This window comes from Phalangium opilio, unplaced genomic scaffold, assembly GCF_054372755.1.
Source record: "Phalangium opilio isolate 3A_F unplaced genomic scaffold, DU_Popi_V2 ptg000104l_1, whole genome shotgun sequence".
Taxonomy (NCBI): domain Eukaryota; kingdom Metazoa; phylum Arthropoda; class Arachnida; order Opiliones; family Phalangiidae; genus Phalangium; species Phalangium opilio.
In genome coordinates, this window is record NW_028324206.1 from 1,095,068 (window position 1) to 1,111,438 (window position 16,371).

The window sequence follows — 16,371 nt, forward strand, 5'->3', positions numbered from 1 at the left end:
TTTAAAGGGACAATCTGTGAACATCAGTTTCCCTAAATATGATTTTTTGCATGACATAGGAAAACCACCCTAGTTTCATTTGTATGAATCGGAACTAATTTTAAGAAAGATTAATAGCATGCATTTAATAAACGCATTTGGATAATTTAGATGGCGTGTTAAATAAGAAGTAGAGTTATATAAAAAGTATGCTTTTGTGATTAAATTTTTCAAGTATTCATTCAAGTTTCCCGGCATTCTTTATATCTGAAAACATTATGGTGCCGAAACCCGGATTATTCTGGAGAAATGGAGGAATGCTAGACCAAACTCTACCGGATCAAGTTATTCCATGGAGAACGTTTGAGTAGTATCAGCTCTCCCGATTTCGTAAGAAAATTGGAGCCATGAATGTATAGTATTGTCATGTTTTAAGATTTGCAAGAGCAGGCTTGAAAATAATTAACGACCATTCGTAAAATATAGAAACTTGTAGACCGGTGATAGTATGTGCTTCTATATTCGGCATTTTCACAAAACGGGGGTGAAAGGGTTAAAGTTGATACTTCAGTGCATGAATTTCTTTTTGCGCTATCGTTAACCAAAGTCTTCTTTTACTCGTTAAATCGAAAAACGTTCGTTCGTGCGACTTTTCCTTGAAGGAGGATTTTAACGTTGGCTCTATTCTTATCGTCGGATGCAATGTGTAGCCCAGAAGGGAAGGTGAAAGGGGGGAGGGTTTCTCTAAGAAAAGGAGCTCGTTTATCATGGCTGTCCGAGTCTAGACTTTAGAACCGCGTATCACTATTAACTACTAGTCTTTTATGGAAGCGCAAAATGCGAACTCGCGTTAACCGATTTTTTTTCATCAGAGTGGAGATTCATATCAATTTGTACATACAATCGAAATATTAGTGCTTTTAGAATATTTAAAATTAAGTACGGTAACTTTATTATCATAGAGAAATATGCTTGCGACATTATGCGTATAATCAATCAATAGCCATATATTTTGAGGACAATAGTTTCCATGTTAATAACCACCAAATGAGCTATTACTATCTCTTGTCAGGTGTGGGATTACATCTGTCTCATTAAGTCCTCTAAAATTAGGGCTATAATTAACACAACACACACTGTCATGACAAGAGGCTAATTTTCTTGAAATCTTCTCTTTATATGCTTCTTACGATGAAAAACTAATGGAGGTTTTAATGCCGTAAATTCGGGCGATATGCCTACAATCCGTTCTAATATTGAAATAAAAACTATAAAAAGTAATCCCGAGTGTATTTCCGCGTTATACGGCGTAATACGCTTCCCATCTTACACCCTCAGAAAGACTTTATTATAGAGAGGCTTCTCCCTCGTCAAATTTTCCGTATAGAGTAATATTTCGCAAACGCCATCTAGATGTCGTGTGCAAAATAAAAACCAAAATGTTCTGATTCTTTGATAAAAAGGTGTAACACGATTCAAAATTAACCTATATGTGCAAGTTTCAGCCTTTGCTTTTATACACTCGTTATTTATATTATTTATAATATTTTTGGAATTTACTAACCTTGCAAGAATGTTTTGTCGATGACTTTGGAAAGTTCTTAAAACTTGCTAAAAATTTAGTAATATCAATAAATAAACATGGGTCTATCAAGTAAAATAACAGGTAAGAGTAAATTCATTACCTGTTTTCCTGGTTAAAATAGCGAACCGAAAAGTTATTTTCCCGAATCGTGGACAAGAGTTTGGTCCCTCAGGGGCGCACAGTTTCCCGCGAAAAAGTGAGAAAACTTGCCCTTACTTTCCTTTCTTAGAAATTCACTCTTTTTCCACTGCAATTCTTTCTTATCCGAGTCATCTTTAAGAATTGTTGAAAACCGGTCTAACACTCGCGTCCCAGACCCGTGCCCAATAGGCCATATCATAAAATATTTGGTCTTGAGCAACTTGTTGAGATGTTCCCGGAAATACGTCAAATAAAGCTACGCAGAAAAGCATCACATCCTTTGCAGGGGCCATAGTCCGTGCTAAGCCTTGTCGCTTGTCAGTTCTACTTCTAGTCTACCAGGGATTTTAGTCAACCTCCTAACCTAAACTGTGATATTTTTGATGGTGAAATTTAATTAAATGGATTTTGCAACTCCAAAGATTTGATTTACGTTTAAAATGCAAGTAGTAGAAGAAGAAAGTTTCAAAAAGTAAGTTATTCACTAATCACTATCACACCAACAAGTGAATATATCCTACATTGTGGGTTGCATTTCCAGGTCTTCTTTGAAGAATTTAAAGAAGAAAGCAATAAATAGAAAATTTTCTTTGCCTAAGGGAAACTGGACAAAACAGCTGAAAGTTATGCCATCAAACTTTGATGAAGCTTGCATTTCAAAGCTTCATCACGATGCTTTAGCAAAAAAACACTTAATTCTCGGTTATCGAATGTTTAAGGCGAGTAAAGTTACGGAAGTTTTTTTAAGTCCAGGATCTCAAAAAGAGGCAGATTCAAATGTGTTTATAAAAAGTAAAGTTGAAGCCTCTTTTTCTATATCAACGAAGTACGATGTTGCTATTAAGCTGAACAGCGCTACAGGACAAGTTGATTTAGCATGGTGTGCTTGTAAAGCTGGATGCGGGGGTGTTTGTAAACATGTGGGTTCAGTTTTGTGGTACATTTTGGACTGTGTTAGATTGGGCAAAACCTTTGTTCCCGACGATTTGTTGTGTACAGAAAAGGCTCGATCCTGGAATATTCCCACGGAAAATAAGAAACTTTCCAAACGATCTTTTGCGTAGTTAGAATTTGTCAAGCACACCCCTGCTAAATCAAGTGAAGTCCTTAAAGAAAGGCAAAGAAACCAGCAAAATTATCATGCTTTAGATGTCTATATGACTAATGAAGACGGAGGTTTGCGTAATAGAATAGAGTCAGTAACGGAAAGACTAAGAGTTGGAAAGCGACGACAGTTTTTTTGTCTAATCCAAGAGGAGAATAATTTTGCACCAGTAGTTGGAAAAATACCTTGTATTGAGCCAGAAGTTTGTAAACCAAAAAGCATACCCATTGACACTCGAATTGCGCTCCCCGTCGATTTGCTTGAAATAGTGGATGATATAAAGGCTATTTGGCAGCAAGCATTTTTGAAAACTCAAGATACGTTGAAATTGACATTGGATGCTGCAATAAATCTGGAGCTAGAAACCAGAGAGCAATCAAATTGTCTTCTCTGGAAAAATGAGCGAAAATGCAGGATCACTGCTTCAAAGTTTGGTTTATTATGCAAACGCAAGAAAGGTGTTAATGAAACTTTTCTTAAATTGATTTTTAATGGGGCGGATTTATCTAAAAATAAGTATGTTCAACAAGGATTGATAAATGAAGATCTTGCTACAAAGAAGTATGAAGTATTGCGACAAGGAAAGTTGGCTTGTGCGTAAACCCTGCTATTCCAATGTTAGGCTCATCACCTGATAGGCTGGTGTTTGAGGAAACTAGCGGCTTTGGCCTTTTGGAAATTAAAACATTGTCAAAGTGCATGGAAAAAGCTTTAAGCATTGATGCAGCTTTGGCAAATAAGGAAGCAACTTGCAAATTTCTAAAAAAAAGACGAAAATGGAGAAGTGTTCCTGGATTCAAACCATAATTATTATTATCAAATACAAGGTCAGCTTGGTATTACGGGTCTTCAATGGTGTGATCTACTTGTGGATTGTGGTGATGAACACCCATTATGTCTTCGAATTAAATTTGACAAGGGCTTCTTTTACGATAAAATAGTTACAAAGCTGTTAAAATTTTATGTTGAGCATGGAATTCAGTTCCTAGAAAAGCATGTGTGATATAGATTCCTCAAAAGCCTAGTAACTGTACCTGAAAAAATAACTCAGAGTTACAGAAATCAAAATCGGAAATAGTTTTGAAATCCATTTTTAATAAAAAGAATGAAAATGCCAAAAATTTCATTAGTATTATTAAACTTTTTTGTTTCTATCTAACAATGGCTCATTACAAAAAATAACTAAATGTGTACATATTTTCCATATTTTGTTTAACTGATTATGCATGGTATTTGGGAAAATTGTACTCAGTATTTTATATTCTTTCACCGCCCTGATAACTCTCTCAACATGAATGCGTAAACTATAGTCTGTCAAACAAAAGAAGAGCCCTGAGAAATTTGTCCAAATTGGTGTCGCCACCATCGACCCCATAGTAATTCATCAACTTGGTTTTGTTTTGTCAATAGTCGTCTGTAATATAGTCTGCTATAAACAGATAGGCTTAATCGCAATAGAACCAATACATTTTGCAATATATATTTAATATGTTTATGTTTCATGGTTTTTTACGATCATCGAGTATTATAGAATATAAAACAAAATTAACGACAAGACACCAGTTTTATCTTTGTTGAACTAGCATTGCAACATATTTTAATGACATAAGTTAAAGTACTTGTCCATAAGTAGTTCAGCATCAAAGCGTCTTCAGTCCACGTCTTCATCAGAGTTTTCGCTGTCTTCTTGCATATTAATTTTAAGAGGTTCAATTGTGGTTTCGATGATGGAATCTTTTTCCCAATAATCATGCATTATATTCTCGACGTGAACTTTATGAAATAATAAAACGTCACAAAACCAGAACCCTGAAGTACGAAATTGACGAGGTTGCTAAAAGTAGAGGTCACACGGTAGTGAGGATTCCACCGTACCATTGCCAGTTTAACCCGATTGAACTAATATGAGCACAAGTGAAGAACGACGCTGCGAAGCAGAATTCTGGTTTCAAACTCTCGACGGTCAAAGATGCAACATTGAGGGTCATTGAACGTGTGACACCAGAAAATTGGTGAAAGGCAATAAAGCACGTCGAGAATATAATGCATTGGGGAAAAGATCCCATCATCGAAACCACAATTGAACCTCTTAAAATTAATATGCAAGAAGACAGTGAAGACTCTGATGAAGACGTGGACTGAAGACGCTTTGATGCTGAACTACTTATGGACAAGTACTTTAACTTATGTCATTAAAATATGTTGCAATGCTAGTTCAACAAAGATAAAACTGGTGTCTTGTCGTTAATTTTGTTTCATATTCTATAATACTCGATGATCGTAAAAAACCATGAAACATAAACATATTAAATATATATTGCAAAATGTATTGGTTCTATTGCGATTAAGCCTATCTGTTTATAACAGACTATATTACAGACGACTATTGACAAAACAAAACAAGTTGATAAATTACTATGGGGTCGATGGTGGCGACACCAATTTGGACAAATTTCTCAGGGCTCTTCTTTCGTTTGACAGACTATAGCTATCTCTCGCGTATACGCTTCTTCCTCGTGTGACAACTGAGCTTTATTGTTTAAAAAAGGGGGAATATTTAGCTCTACTCCTTTCTCTCTTAGAATATCTGCAATCACGAAACCTCTATCGGCCATCACACAATCACCAGGTTCCAGAAGCTTCAATAAACCCGAGTCTTTGGTTAGTTCCACATCAGACATTCGACCAGGTACTAAATCTGATACGAAACTAATAAACCCATTTGGGGTTATGCCAATAAGTCCCTTGGCAGTATTGTGAGTTTTATAAGAAGACCAAGTATCACTCTGGATTCTAAAATCGTTAGGTTTTTGTATAAATAATTCGGTGGCATCAATGATTACCCTCGTTTTAGCAAATTTTGATTTGAACTCTTCTGGCATGAAACTATCCACAGCTTGTCGTTATGGCCAAATTTTAAACATAGTTAGACGTTTCTCCAACAAATCCATAAAAGTATTACATATATTTGAGACTGTACTTTGCGCAATATTGAAGCGATAAGCCAAATCCTGCTCGAGGAGTCCAACTCTAAGCCTGCATAATACTAAAAATAATTGATCCCTAAAAGATAATTCCATTGGGCGCCCAACAGTTTGACCCCCCGTCCTTTCAAATTTTCTTTTGTAACCTTTGCCTCCATTGTACAATTTTAAATCCTTTAAATCTGGCTCAATCACACAATATATATCGTCAAAAACTTATAAATTCTCGCAACCTGTGTAAAATTTTAGCATTGAAGGAGAACAGGCAATTTGTTTTAAGCAAAACCTAGGTTTTTCTGTATTTTTCTGCTATAAAATCTTAATTTTATTTTTATATTGAAAATTTAGAGCTCTTACTTCAGAAATAACTTTTGCAGACTCCGCTAACCCTTTCTCAAGCTCCTTAATTTTAAGCACTGCTTTCTTGAAGTTCATATTTTCTTCAACTAGAGTTTTGTTCAATGATTTAAGTTCTGTAATTTCTTTTTGTAGGTCTTCAATATTAGCCTCATTAATCTGGGTCTGAAGTTGTTAAACGGTGTGAGCTAAGGAGTTAAGATCTTGACCAAGGGAATAGTTAGATCTAAAAACGAAAATACATAAACGAACATTATTATTCATTCCAAAAAACACACATAAAGGGCAGTTTGTAGTAGTAGGGAATAAACTGATTTGGGGTTTGGTAAGACGAAAACCGCCGGCGCCTAAGAGAGTCCACGAAATCGGATAGAAAGAGCATCAGATGTTAGCAATTCCCCAATGAGGATTTGTTCCAACAACGAACCAGTTAGTCGAAGAAACATCAAAGGTGTATCTCCTTCAGACCGTAACTCTTCCCTCGTAGGAATACGGAGCTTATTTTACAGGGGAAAATCTTATTACCATTTGATTCAACGGTATGGAAGTTCACTACTTGAAGTGACAAGGACCATACATCATTTTATACCACGAATATATCTAACAATGATAAAATGCAAGGAGCTCACTTTGGCATTTTAATATTAAATTTTTAATCGTGAAATGATAAGATTATTCGATAAGATAATAGTTTTCAGTCGTAAATAGTTAATGTGCTGGAGCACCTTCAGGAAGTATCTTAGCATGAACTAATTTTGGTTATGCGATGAGATTGTTTCAATCCCTAGATGCGTTGTTTACGCTTAATTCTTGAACGTGGAAATGTACTTCCTGCAACTAAAATTTTAAAAACGTTACTCAAAAATGAATAAACAAAATCCTGTTAGCCCATCATGCTAACATTTTGTATTTTAACCTTACAACAACCAAATTAATTTTAGATGAGAATGCTTAATATTTAAAAATACGTTTATTAAGGTAACTAATCGTATTTTGTAAGCTAAACGCTATGAAAGCGTTACTAACAGACAGAAGTACAAGCTGGGTGTCTTTTTTTATTTTAAAACCAGGTTTCATATTCACCCTTTCTTAACTACATGATTTTCGCTCCGGCGGCAAGACTTTTCGAAGGGTGAGGTGATGTAGGACGGAAGTTCGCCCTTCGAAAGCTTGTATCCCCACAGCTTTGTTAAAATTTTTCTCTTACACAGAATTATACCGCTATAGATTCTGTCTGTTATGGGCTTCTGATCTCGCTGAATTTTCTTCCGATGTATAACTGATTGAATCGTGTATACCGGGTCGTTAACGAAGAGGCGTCCCCGGTGGCTCAAACCAAAACTACACCACTGAAACACTTTTATCTAACTAGATGGCTACACCCTTTTTCGCCAGATCACTCATGCCCGAGATTCCATTATAGGGAACCAGGCAAGGGGTAAAGGTATACAACGGAATATATTTTCGTATCTACGCTAGGGTTACAATTTTTGTGCAATAATATTTCAAGATCATGCCATATTATAATCAACAACTTGAAGGTATAAGACCTCAGTTTTTACTCCGTGTGGTTATGTATACACGTTAATCTAACCAGTAATACACGTTCTACAAAACACGATACGGAACATTAATGTAATTTTTACAAACTAAACACGTTTGGAAATACCGTGTTTTAAGATGATTTGCGCACTGTGTGAAAGACATTAATAAGCACGCTTATTCAACATTATATTAAATCTTTGTGTCAACGTGATTTTGCTACCTGTATAGAAACACCTATAGAATCTTGTCTGTCACTAGAAACACTAATTTGAAAAATATATTTTTAAAATAAAACGTGGCTTTTCACTCAAAGTTTACAGAGCTTGTTTTTGTAATATTCAGTGCATTCTGTAGGTCCGCAGTTCAAGACCTCTGAGTCTTTGTTAAATAACTGGCCAACTTTACCAAAAGGGAAATCGTCATTTAGATGTCCTAAATTACCAGAAACCTTTACCATATCTTTTACATCGCTATAAACTGGTAAATCTCCTGCATCACTTGAAACTTGTTTAAAATCCCATACTTCACTAGAAACATGTGAAAAATTTTATACGTCACTACGAACACTAATTTGAAAAACAAAATATTTTAAATTCTAACACTCGTTTTTCATTCAAAATTGATAGTGTTGTCCATTTCTCGCGTGAGGTACGGTTCCAGATGGGTGTTTTTGTAATATTTAGTGCAAGCTGTAGGTTCGCAGTTCAAGATCTCTGAGTCTTTGTTCCATGTTTCTATTTTTGAAAGCGTGTCGTAAGTGGCCAAGCATTAAGAAAAAGGACATCATCAATGTAAAGATGTACACGAGAAATATTGCGCCAACATCACCGAGGGATGTCTTCGAAAACTCCAACTTTAGTTTTACGTTCAGATATTTTGAACACGCGTTCCTGTTCAACAGATAATTGCTTCTGATATCATGTCCAGTTTCCCAAAAGTTCATAAGTCTGGCCCGTAGAGAAAATGATACCAAACGATATTGCTTATAAAAATGCCTATTACCTTATATTCACCGCGTCTTTCACTGTAGTCGAAGCCGCCTTGGACAATTGAAAAGCGGTTGCAACGGAAAATAAATTATCGCTAGCGTAATGTAAAGCTTTTTGAGCGCGGTAGTTTTGAAGACAATAGTACTCCAAATGTAGAATTCTGCCCATGTAGATGGCGTTCCCTTCATTGAAGACGTCGTCGTTGTCTCCCTCCTTTCTGGAGAATTGTACGTATCTTCGTGCGATTTCCCCCATAACATTAACATCCCTGCGCATTTCCTATGCCATAAACATGTATGTCAATAATACGATCGGAATAGAAACTATAGGTTCCTTATCCATTTCATCGAAACACGAAGAAAATAACTTCGGCTGTTTCGCAAACAATAAATATCGTTCAAGTCATTTGAAGGATTGCGGTGCAAGTGCATGAACAAAGTACCCCTCAGTTATTCACTTAAACTGAGAAGTTAAGTTAAATAAAAACCGAGAAAATTTAATGCTTGAAGAAATTTGTAGAGAAACTACAAAAAGTGTTTCCCGACATACTAAAAGAAATGTTCCTCTGTTAGTTTTGAACCAAACTGTAGGATTGGAATATCATTAACTATAATCGAAGACATGTTTTAACTTCATTCAATTAAATGAGCCTTAGTCTATTATAGCTTTTTCTTCGTGCGCCGTTATTTAGGACACTCTTTTGTACCTCCAAGAAATAAAGGAGGTTTATGTCATTTTCCACTACAATCCGTTTGTTGGGGTAGTTAAAAATATCGTCAAAATTGTTTATGTTACGGTCAATATCAACCGTCAATTTCGTAGACAGGTTGGCTTTGAAGATTTCCATCAATATGAAACTACCTACGAAATAGGTGGACATTAAAACTTTCTTGGCAGTCTGGTATTTGTTCTGGAAAATGGCGGAGAAACCAAAAAAATTCCGGCGTGCTCCCGTTACAATTAGATTGGCAATCGCGAAGAAATTGAACAAGACGAGAAAGAGAACGATAATCATCCACACCTAAGAAAATAAGGGTTTTGGTAGAAGTCTACCAAAGATGAATATATATACACACCTTCGGAAGAAAGACCTGAAATACTCCACTCAGTGATATATGGTATTCGGCTTCTTGGAAATATGACAATATGTTATATTCGGTAATCGAATTTATGTGTGTTAGAGTTCGATTAAATCCACTTAAATAATTCAGAGTCTCAGAGTCAGCCGTTATCCCACGCTGAAAAACATCTCCATCCTAAACGGAATTTAAATATAATTGAAATTTTTCAAGCTCAAGTGATTCCACCCGCTTTAATCCGATTCCAATCCTTACCGTGTAAAACATATTATCGGTGGGAATAAACGTTACGTTCATTCTACAATAAATATTCAACATTTTTAATAAACTAAATTGAGCTGGCTACCCATTCTAAATTTACCCATCTTTCGTAAAGCATAGGAATTCGAGAATTGGTAAATCTCCTGGATGGAATTTTGTAATGTAAAGAGTTTTTCGCACATCGTCATAATATTTCTTAAGATGACAAGAAAAATATTGTTATAGTTTTAGCGTTAGATCATAATTATCGACAAGTAAAGTAAAACACAATATATGATTTCACTTATAAAGCTAACAAGGAACGTATCTGGGAAGGTGTTGCAGATAGTGTAAGTTTGTAAGATATGTTCCATAAGCATGACAATACCTATACTTCGTAATGATATACTTATATAGAGCTAGTTCGAGAACGACAAGCGAGAATTGCATACACTCGGTTTCGCAGTCCATCTTCCTATTTAGTTTGTACTTGGCCTATGATGTTTCACAAAGTGCGCTAAAGATTATGGCAGTGTTGCGTAACATTGCCCCAAGCTGGATCAAGTAAATAATACTCACTCTATCGATGACAATTTTAATGGACATATTTGAGTCGTAGCGAAGTTCTTTCTTCGTGCTCTTTTGAAAAATGAAATTCACAACAACAGAATCTCGATATCAGCAATATGGCGACCAAACTATAAGGTACACCGATTTTCATAACTTTTGAGGAAGAGTGTGGAATACATTGTAACTGGCATTCCCGACGGTTATTTTCGAAGATGGTGGCGAAAGCTCACGCTTTACAGCAGGGGACTTTCAGTATATTTTTCTAGGGTTATAAACAACCCATGTACCAATTTTCATCTTTATGTTCAAATGTTCTAGGTCAAAACCCCAAAAGTCCTGTTCTATAGGCCTTTTAAAAATATCCAACTATTAACTTTTACATTACTTTTAAATTCTCACTAATGAACACAACGTTTCAGAATTTAAGTTTTGTTTCCTTCAAAGTAACAACCCGAAATTGGAAAAAAAATCTATGCTTTCATGAAAATCATTGCACCAAAAAAGTTACACGATAAAATTGTATCAGAAAAATGATAAATTAGCAAATTTACGCATACACATAAGGGTTAGGCTTGTGAAACAAATCGATCTCGCAAATTGATGTTAAAAAATGCTAATGATCATAATGCAAAGCTGTGTTTTAGTAACTATAGAAACGTAATAACACCGAAACCTTTGTTTTCATATACATAAATATAACTGAGCCACTCCCTTATCCACAGGACACGATGACAAAACTTAATTTGTATAAAGTATGGTTTTCACTTGACCGAGAAACACTACTTTGCAGCTGGACGTCAAACGTCAGTTTTGTTTTTTACGTTGTCGTCCAGCGTTATAGCGTTTTCACTTAGCGAAGTTCATGCAAATAATGGAACCAAGGCTTAACAGATAAACTGAACACTGCACTAATTGCGGACCATCTATTGTCTTTCTTCGTTGCAATCTTTGTTTCTAGTATCATACATATTTGTATCGTTCCTAACCTTTTCAATAAACCTTTCAGCATTTAACTTCGTCATTCTTAGGAATTTGTACTAGTTATTGACTCGATCAGGTACGAAATAAATAAAAAGATGGCGGACCGCGGCCGGCCTATTCCGAACACGCGTGGTCGAAAATGACGTCACGACTCTAGCTTATTGCTGATTGGCTCGCGCAGAGCGTTAACGTTGAACGCGGCCGAAAAAATAGAAAGCTAATATCGCCACACTCAACGTAATTTCTGTCCAGCGTAACTAGGTTTTTTTTCGGTTGTCGCTTGACGTCGGGCAAAAAGTCGTGATTTACGCCAACTGAAAACCATGCTTTAGATACAACAATAGTCATACAACCTCGTAATAATTTTTCACAAAATGATGAGAAGGTTCTTACATAGATATTTGGAAATTTATAAAAACTGTCCTTATAGTTAAATCGAGAGGTCCAACATTTACACCAAATCCCGTACGCTTCTTGCAAAATCGCGAAACTTTGGGTATCTCTTATATTCTACTTTTTCAAGTCTTTGTCTACAAAGGCAGTTTTCATTAATGTCCCTTCGGTATTAATTATGAGAACACATTGGCTCCGATTTTGCAAACTGCGAACGCAGTCCCCTGGGGATTAACAACAGACAGTCACACACACAGACAGACAAAAACGTCAAAAATAGACCCTCTACGTGATGTACGTCACTCGTTCCATGACTCGCTTCGCGGCTATGCTTCTATTGGTTCCCCCTTCTTGTGTTGGAAATTCAAAATGACTTATAAATCATTCATTCAAATTTGGATAAAAGAGATGATTAAGTTGTATTTTAAACGAATAATAGATGAAATTAAACGCTATTATCCCTTTTAATCAGCAATATTTCTTTGCAAGAACTACACTGGACCTGCTTGCGGCAAATTTTAACGATGTCGCATTTCATTCAAATTTGGATAAAAGAGATGGATTAGGTTGTATTTAAAACGAATAGTAGATGAAATTAAACGCTATTGTCCCTTTTAATCAGCAATATTTCCTTTCAAGAACTATACATTGGACATGCTTGCGGCAAATTTTAACGATGTCGCATTTGTTTGTTACATAGTAAAGCTTCGATGCGAGCTCTTTTGAAAATATTGCAAAATTTCATAATATAATATTTTGGGCAAGAGAATTTTGGTGAAGAGAACTGAAGATTAGCATTTTTTCCAAATAATTTATGTTTTATAAGCATGCCTCTAAACTGAAAAACTTGAATATCTGGTACTTCAGTCATTCCATTTTGTTCACTTAATTTTTTACGTTTTCTATTCTTTGTTGTAACGTGTAATTTCAGAATTATTCAAAATTTGAAACTATTCACAATCAATTATTAACTTATTCAAGGCAAAACCTAAAAGTCCTCGTTACACTTCAATTCTAAATTTTAAAAACTTACCCTTGACCGTCTTTGTGGAGGCGCTGACCATTCACTCTATTGTATTGAGCGTTCAGGGAACCAAAGTACAAAGTGTTGTAGGTGTTGGCCGTCCGAACCGCTAAGCTTACATTGTTATGAATTTAAAAATAAACAGTAACCGTCCCTTCCCCTCATGAAATTTCAACCATTTCGGGGAAAAGCCAGAAAGGCTATGATTTTTAAAGTCATCATTTTACAGATAAATAAGTCTTTTGTTATGTGTTTATGAAATCATCCATGCTTAGCCGCCTATATTATTAAAGCCCGTGCTTCGTCGGATTTGTTTTTTTTTTAAACTGGCAATATAAGGATGAGAAGCTATTTTTTACAAAAAATGAACCGGTACCGATACCATATCGGTATTGGTACCGATACTCGGGGTTTCCCGATAGTATCGGATCGGTTGCTTTAATATGATACTAAACCGACACTCGTTTAAAATGCCTTAGATGGCGCTACATGACTTTTTAGGTCTTTCAGTAACGTATTGATGGTGATAACATCTCAATTCTATGTTAACCGTGATGATTTCTCATTTATATAAAAAGTACCTGAATTTAGTTTATCTAATAACTTATAAGCGAAAATTGCTATAAAACTGTTGATAAAAATAAAAATTAATATTTTGAAATGACAAAAAAAACTAAAAGTTAGTTTCGCAAATATTTTTCAAGTTTCGAATTAATTTAACTTTTTGCTTTCGATAACTGAATGATAAATCACTAACAATTACTTGAATTATAAGGATAAAAGAGCCTCTTAGCATATACTAGTTAAAAAAGACAAGCCGTCATTTTATTTTGGAAATATTTTGTACTTTCGAGTTTCCAGTTTTTGTTACTTATTATATATCAAAGTATAATGTAAATATGATCCAAAGATAATAATATTTATATTAATTATATTACGATTACACTTTGATATATTTAACCATTATCACTAAACCCGCTTTGAGATGCGCTCCGTTAATCGACAAAAGGGGTCGGGGTGATGACAAGCGTTGGCCAGCCAATGATGGATGTTCCTCTTTTAATAAAGCGAAACAATTATGGCTAATTTACAGAGTTTTTAATGCGGAAAGTAATTAACGGAAAATCTTCCACAAAAATGGAAAAGAGAATTTCCCCCTTTTTGAATTTTTCTCGGGTTTTTTCTTTCATAGTTTCATAAATTTGCATTGGTGGGACGTGAATGAGGAAGAAAGCAGATTTCAGGATAAGATAAGGGTAAAAATTCGCCCAAGTCCGCCCACCCTAAGATGCTTTATCTCACAAATTTAAAGGGACAATCTGTGAACATCAGTTTCCCTAAATATGATTTTTTGCATGACATAGGAAAACCACCCTAGTTTCATTTGTATGAATCGGAACTAATTTTAAGAAAGATTAATAGCATGCATTTAATAAACGCATTTGGATAATTTAGATGGCGTGTTAAATAAGAAGTAGAGTTATATAAAAAGTATGCTTTTGTGATTAAATTTTTCAAGTATTCATTCAAGTTTCCCGGCATTCTTTATATCTGAAAACATTATGGTGCCGAAACCCGGATTATTCTGGAGAAATGGAGGAATGCTAGACCAAACTCTACCGGATCAAGTTATTCCATGGAGAACGTTTGAGTAGTATCAGCTCTCCCGATTTCGTAAGAAAATTGGAGCCATGAATGTATAGTATTGTCATGTTTTAAGATTTGCAAGAGCAGGCTTGAAAATAATTAACGACCATTCGTAAAATATAGAAACTTGTAGACCGGTGATAGTATGTGCTTCTATATTCGGCATTTTCACAAAACGGGGGTGAAAGGGTTAAAGTTGATACTTCAGTGCATGAATTTCTTTTTGCGCTATCGTTAACCAAAGTCTTCTTTTACTCGTTAAATCGAAAAACGTTCGTTCGTGCGACTTTTCCTTGAAGGAGGATTTTAACGTTGGCTCTATTCTTATCGTCGGATGCAATGTGTAGCCCAGAAGGGAAGGTGAAAGGGGGGAGGGTTTCTCTAAGAAAAGGAGCTCGTTTATCATGGCTGTCCGAGTCTAGACTTTAGAACCGCGTATCACTATTAACTACTAGTCTTTTATGGAAGCGCAAAATGCGAACTCGCGTTAACCGATTTTTTTTCATCAGAGTGGAGATTCATATCAATTTGTACATACAATCGAAATATTAGTGCTTTTAGAATATTTAAAATTAAGTACGGTAACTTTATTATCATAGAGAAATATGCTTGCGACATTATGCGTATAATCAATCAATAGCCATATATTTTGAGGACAATAGTTTCCATGTTAATAACCACCAAATGAGCTATTACTATCTCTTGTCAGGTGTGGGATTACATCTGTCTCATTAAGTCCTCTAAAATTAGGGCTATAATTAACACAACACACACTGTCATGACAAGAGGCTAATTTTCTTGAAATCTTCTCTTTATATGCTTCTTACGATGAAAAACTAATGAAGGGCATGGAATTCGTTACTTTTGTTTCATTAGCCATATGGTTTAAAAGAAACAAATACGGGACCATCATCCCCGATCTTACATTAATAATTATTTGATGTTTTTGAAGGCTTTCAGATATTATTTTAAAATAATAATGTTAAATTTTGAGTGAGCATGTAATTTTCTTGGAATTCAAAATAACCATAGGAATTGCGAATATATTTCTTGGCACAACCAAGGGTTAACATTTTTCTCCTAAAACAACTACATTTTTAAATATTGGTATTTTAAATAGAAGATGAGAAGTCGCTCACCAGATGGCACCTCCTTGAAACTACTAAGAATTGAACATAGGTTTTCCCTTATAAAACGCTTATACGAATAGTGCTCTCGAAAATAGTTTTTAAATAGTGGTCGTTAAATCGTTGCACTTCGGTGAGATTTAACTTGATTACCGTTTGCTTTATTAGAAAGAGTAAGGGTGGGGGTTTTCTTTTTCGCTTAGATGTCTGCTGTGTGTAGGGATGGGTGATGGGGTCTAGATGACACTGACAGATGACAGGGTGACAAAAGGGGAGTTCGCCTCAAGATGGATGGCTTCATCCCTTCCCGATTCATAAACGCTGTTTTGCAATTGAGGTCCCTCCAAGCACAATCTTCTACAAGTTCTCTTGTTTCATTGGACGGGAACAACCCGGACATCGGAGCTCTAGAACTTCTAGGCATTTTTTCTTTCCCAGTGAATGTCTTGTCTGAGTCTTTCTTTGGCGTTTCTCTGAGCTAGAAGCTCAGCGACAACGTCTCTTGTCTCTTATTTTCTGATAAATGACGCTAACGGTCGCGGGGGCGTTCGCAAAAAGTCGCCTTGTTTTCAACAATCATTTTTCATCCGCTCGATTTCAGGCTGATGAATTTGTCTACCTAAAA

At 35.5% G+C, this 16,371-nt stretch overlaps 1 protein-coding gene and 1 pseudogene across 1 annotated transcript; one reads left to right on the forward strand and one right to left on the reverse strand.

Annotated features, from left to right (window-relative positions):
• Positions 1–2,145: 2,145 nt before the first annotated feature.
• On the forward strand, positions 2,146–9,237 carry LOC149630031 (uncharacterized; annotated as a pseudogene).
• Positions 3,946–5,851, reverse strand: LOC149630032 (uncharacterized). Its single transcript, XM_089851331.1, has 2 exons — positions 5,290–5,851; positions 3,946–4,121 (listed from the first exon to the last, which is right to left on the reverse strand). The coding sequence occupies exons 1-2, from the start codon at positions 5,690–5,692 to the stop codon at positions 3,946–3,948; spliced, it is 579 nt and encodes a 192-aa protein (XP_089707457.1). The 5' UTR covers positions 5,693–5,851.
• Positions 9,238–16,371: the final 7,134 nt, after the last annotated feature.

Bases quoted from the DNA above. Each gene is read 5' to 3' on its own strand.
- LOC149630032 (XM_089851331.1), bottom strand. From the start codon at position 5,692: ATGCCAGAAGAGTTCAAATCAAAATTTGCTAAAACGAGGGTAATCATT. The intron at 4,122-5,289 runs GTCAAACGAAAG...TTTGTTTGACAG, and splicing joins GCGAGAGATAGCTATAGTCT to ACTATAGTTTACGCATTCAT.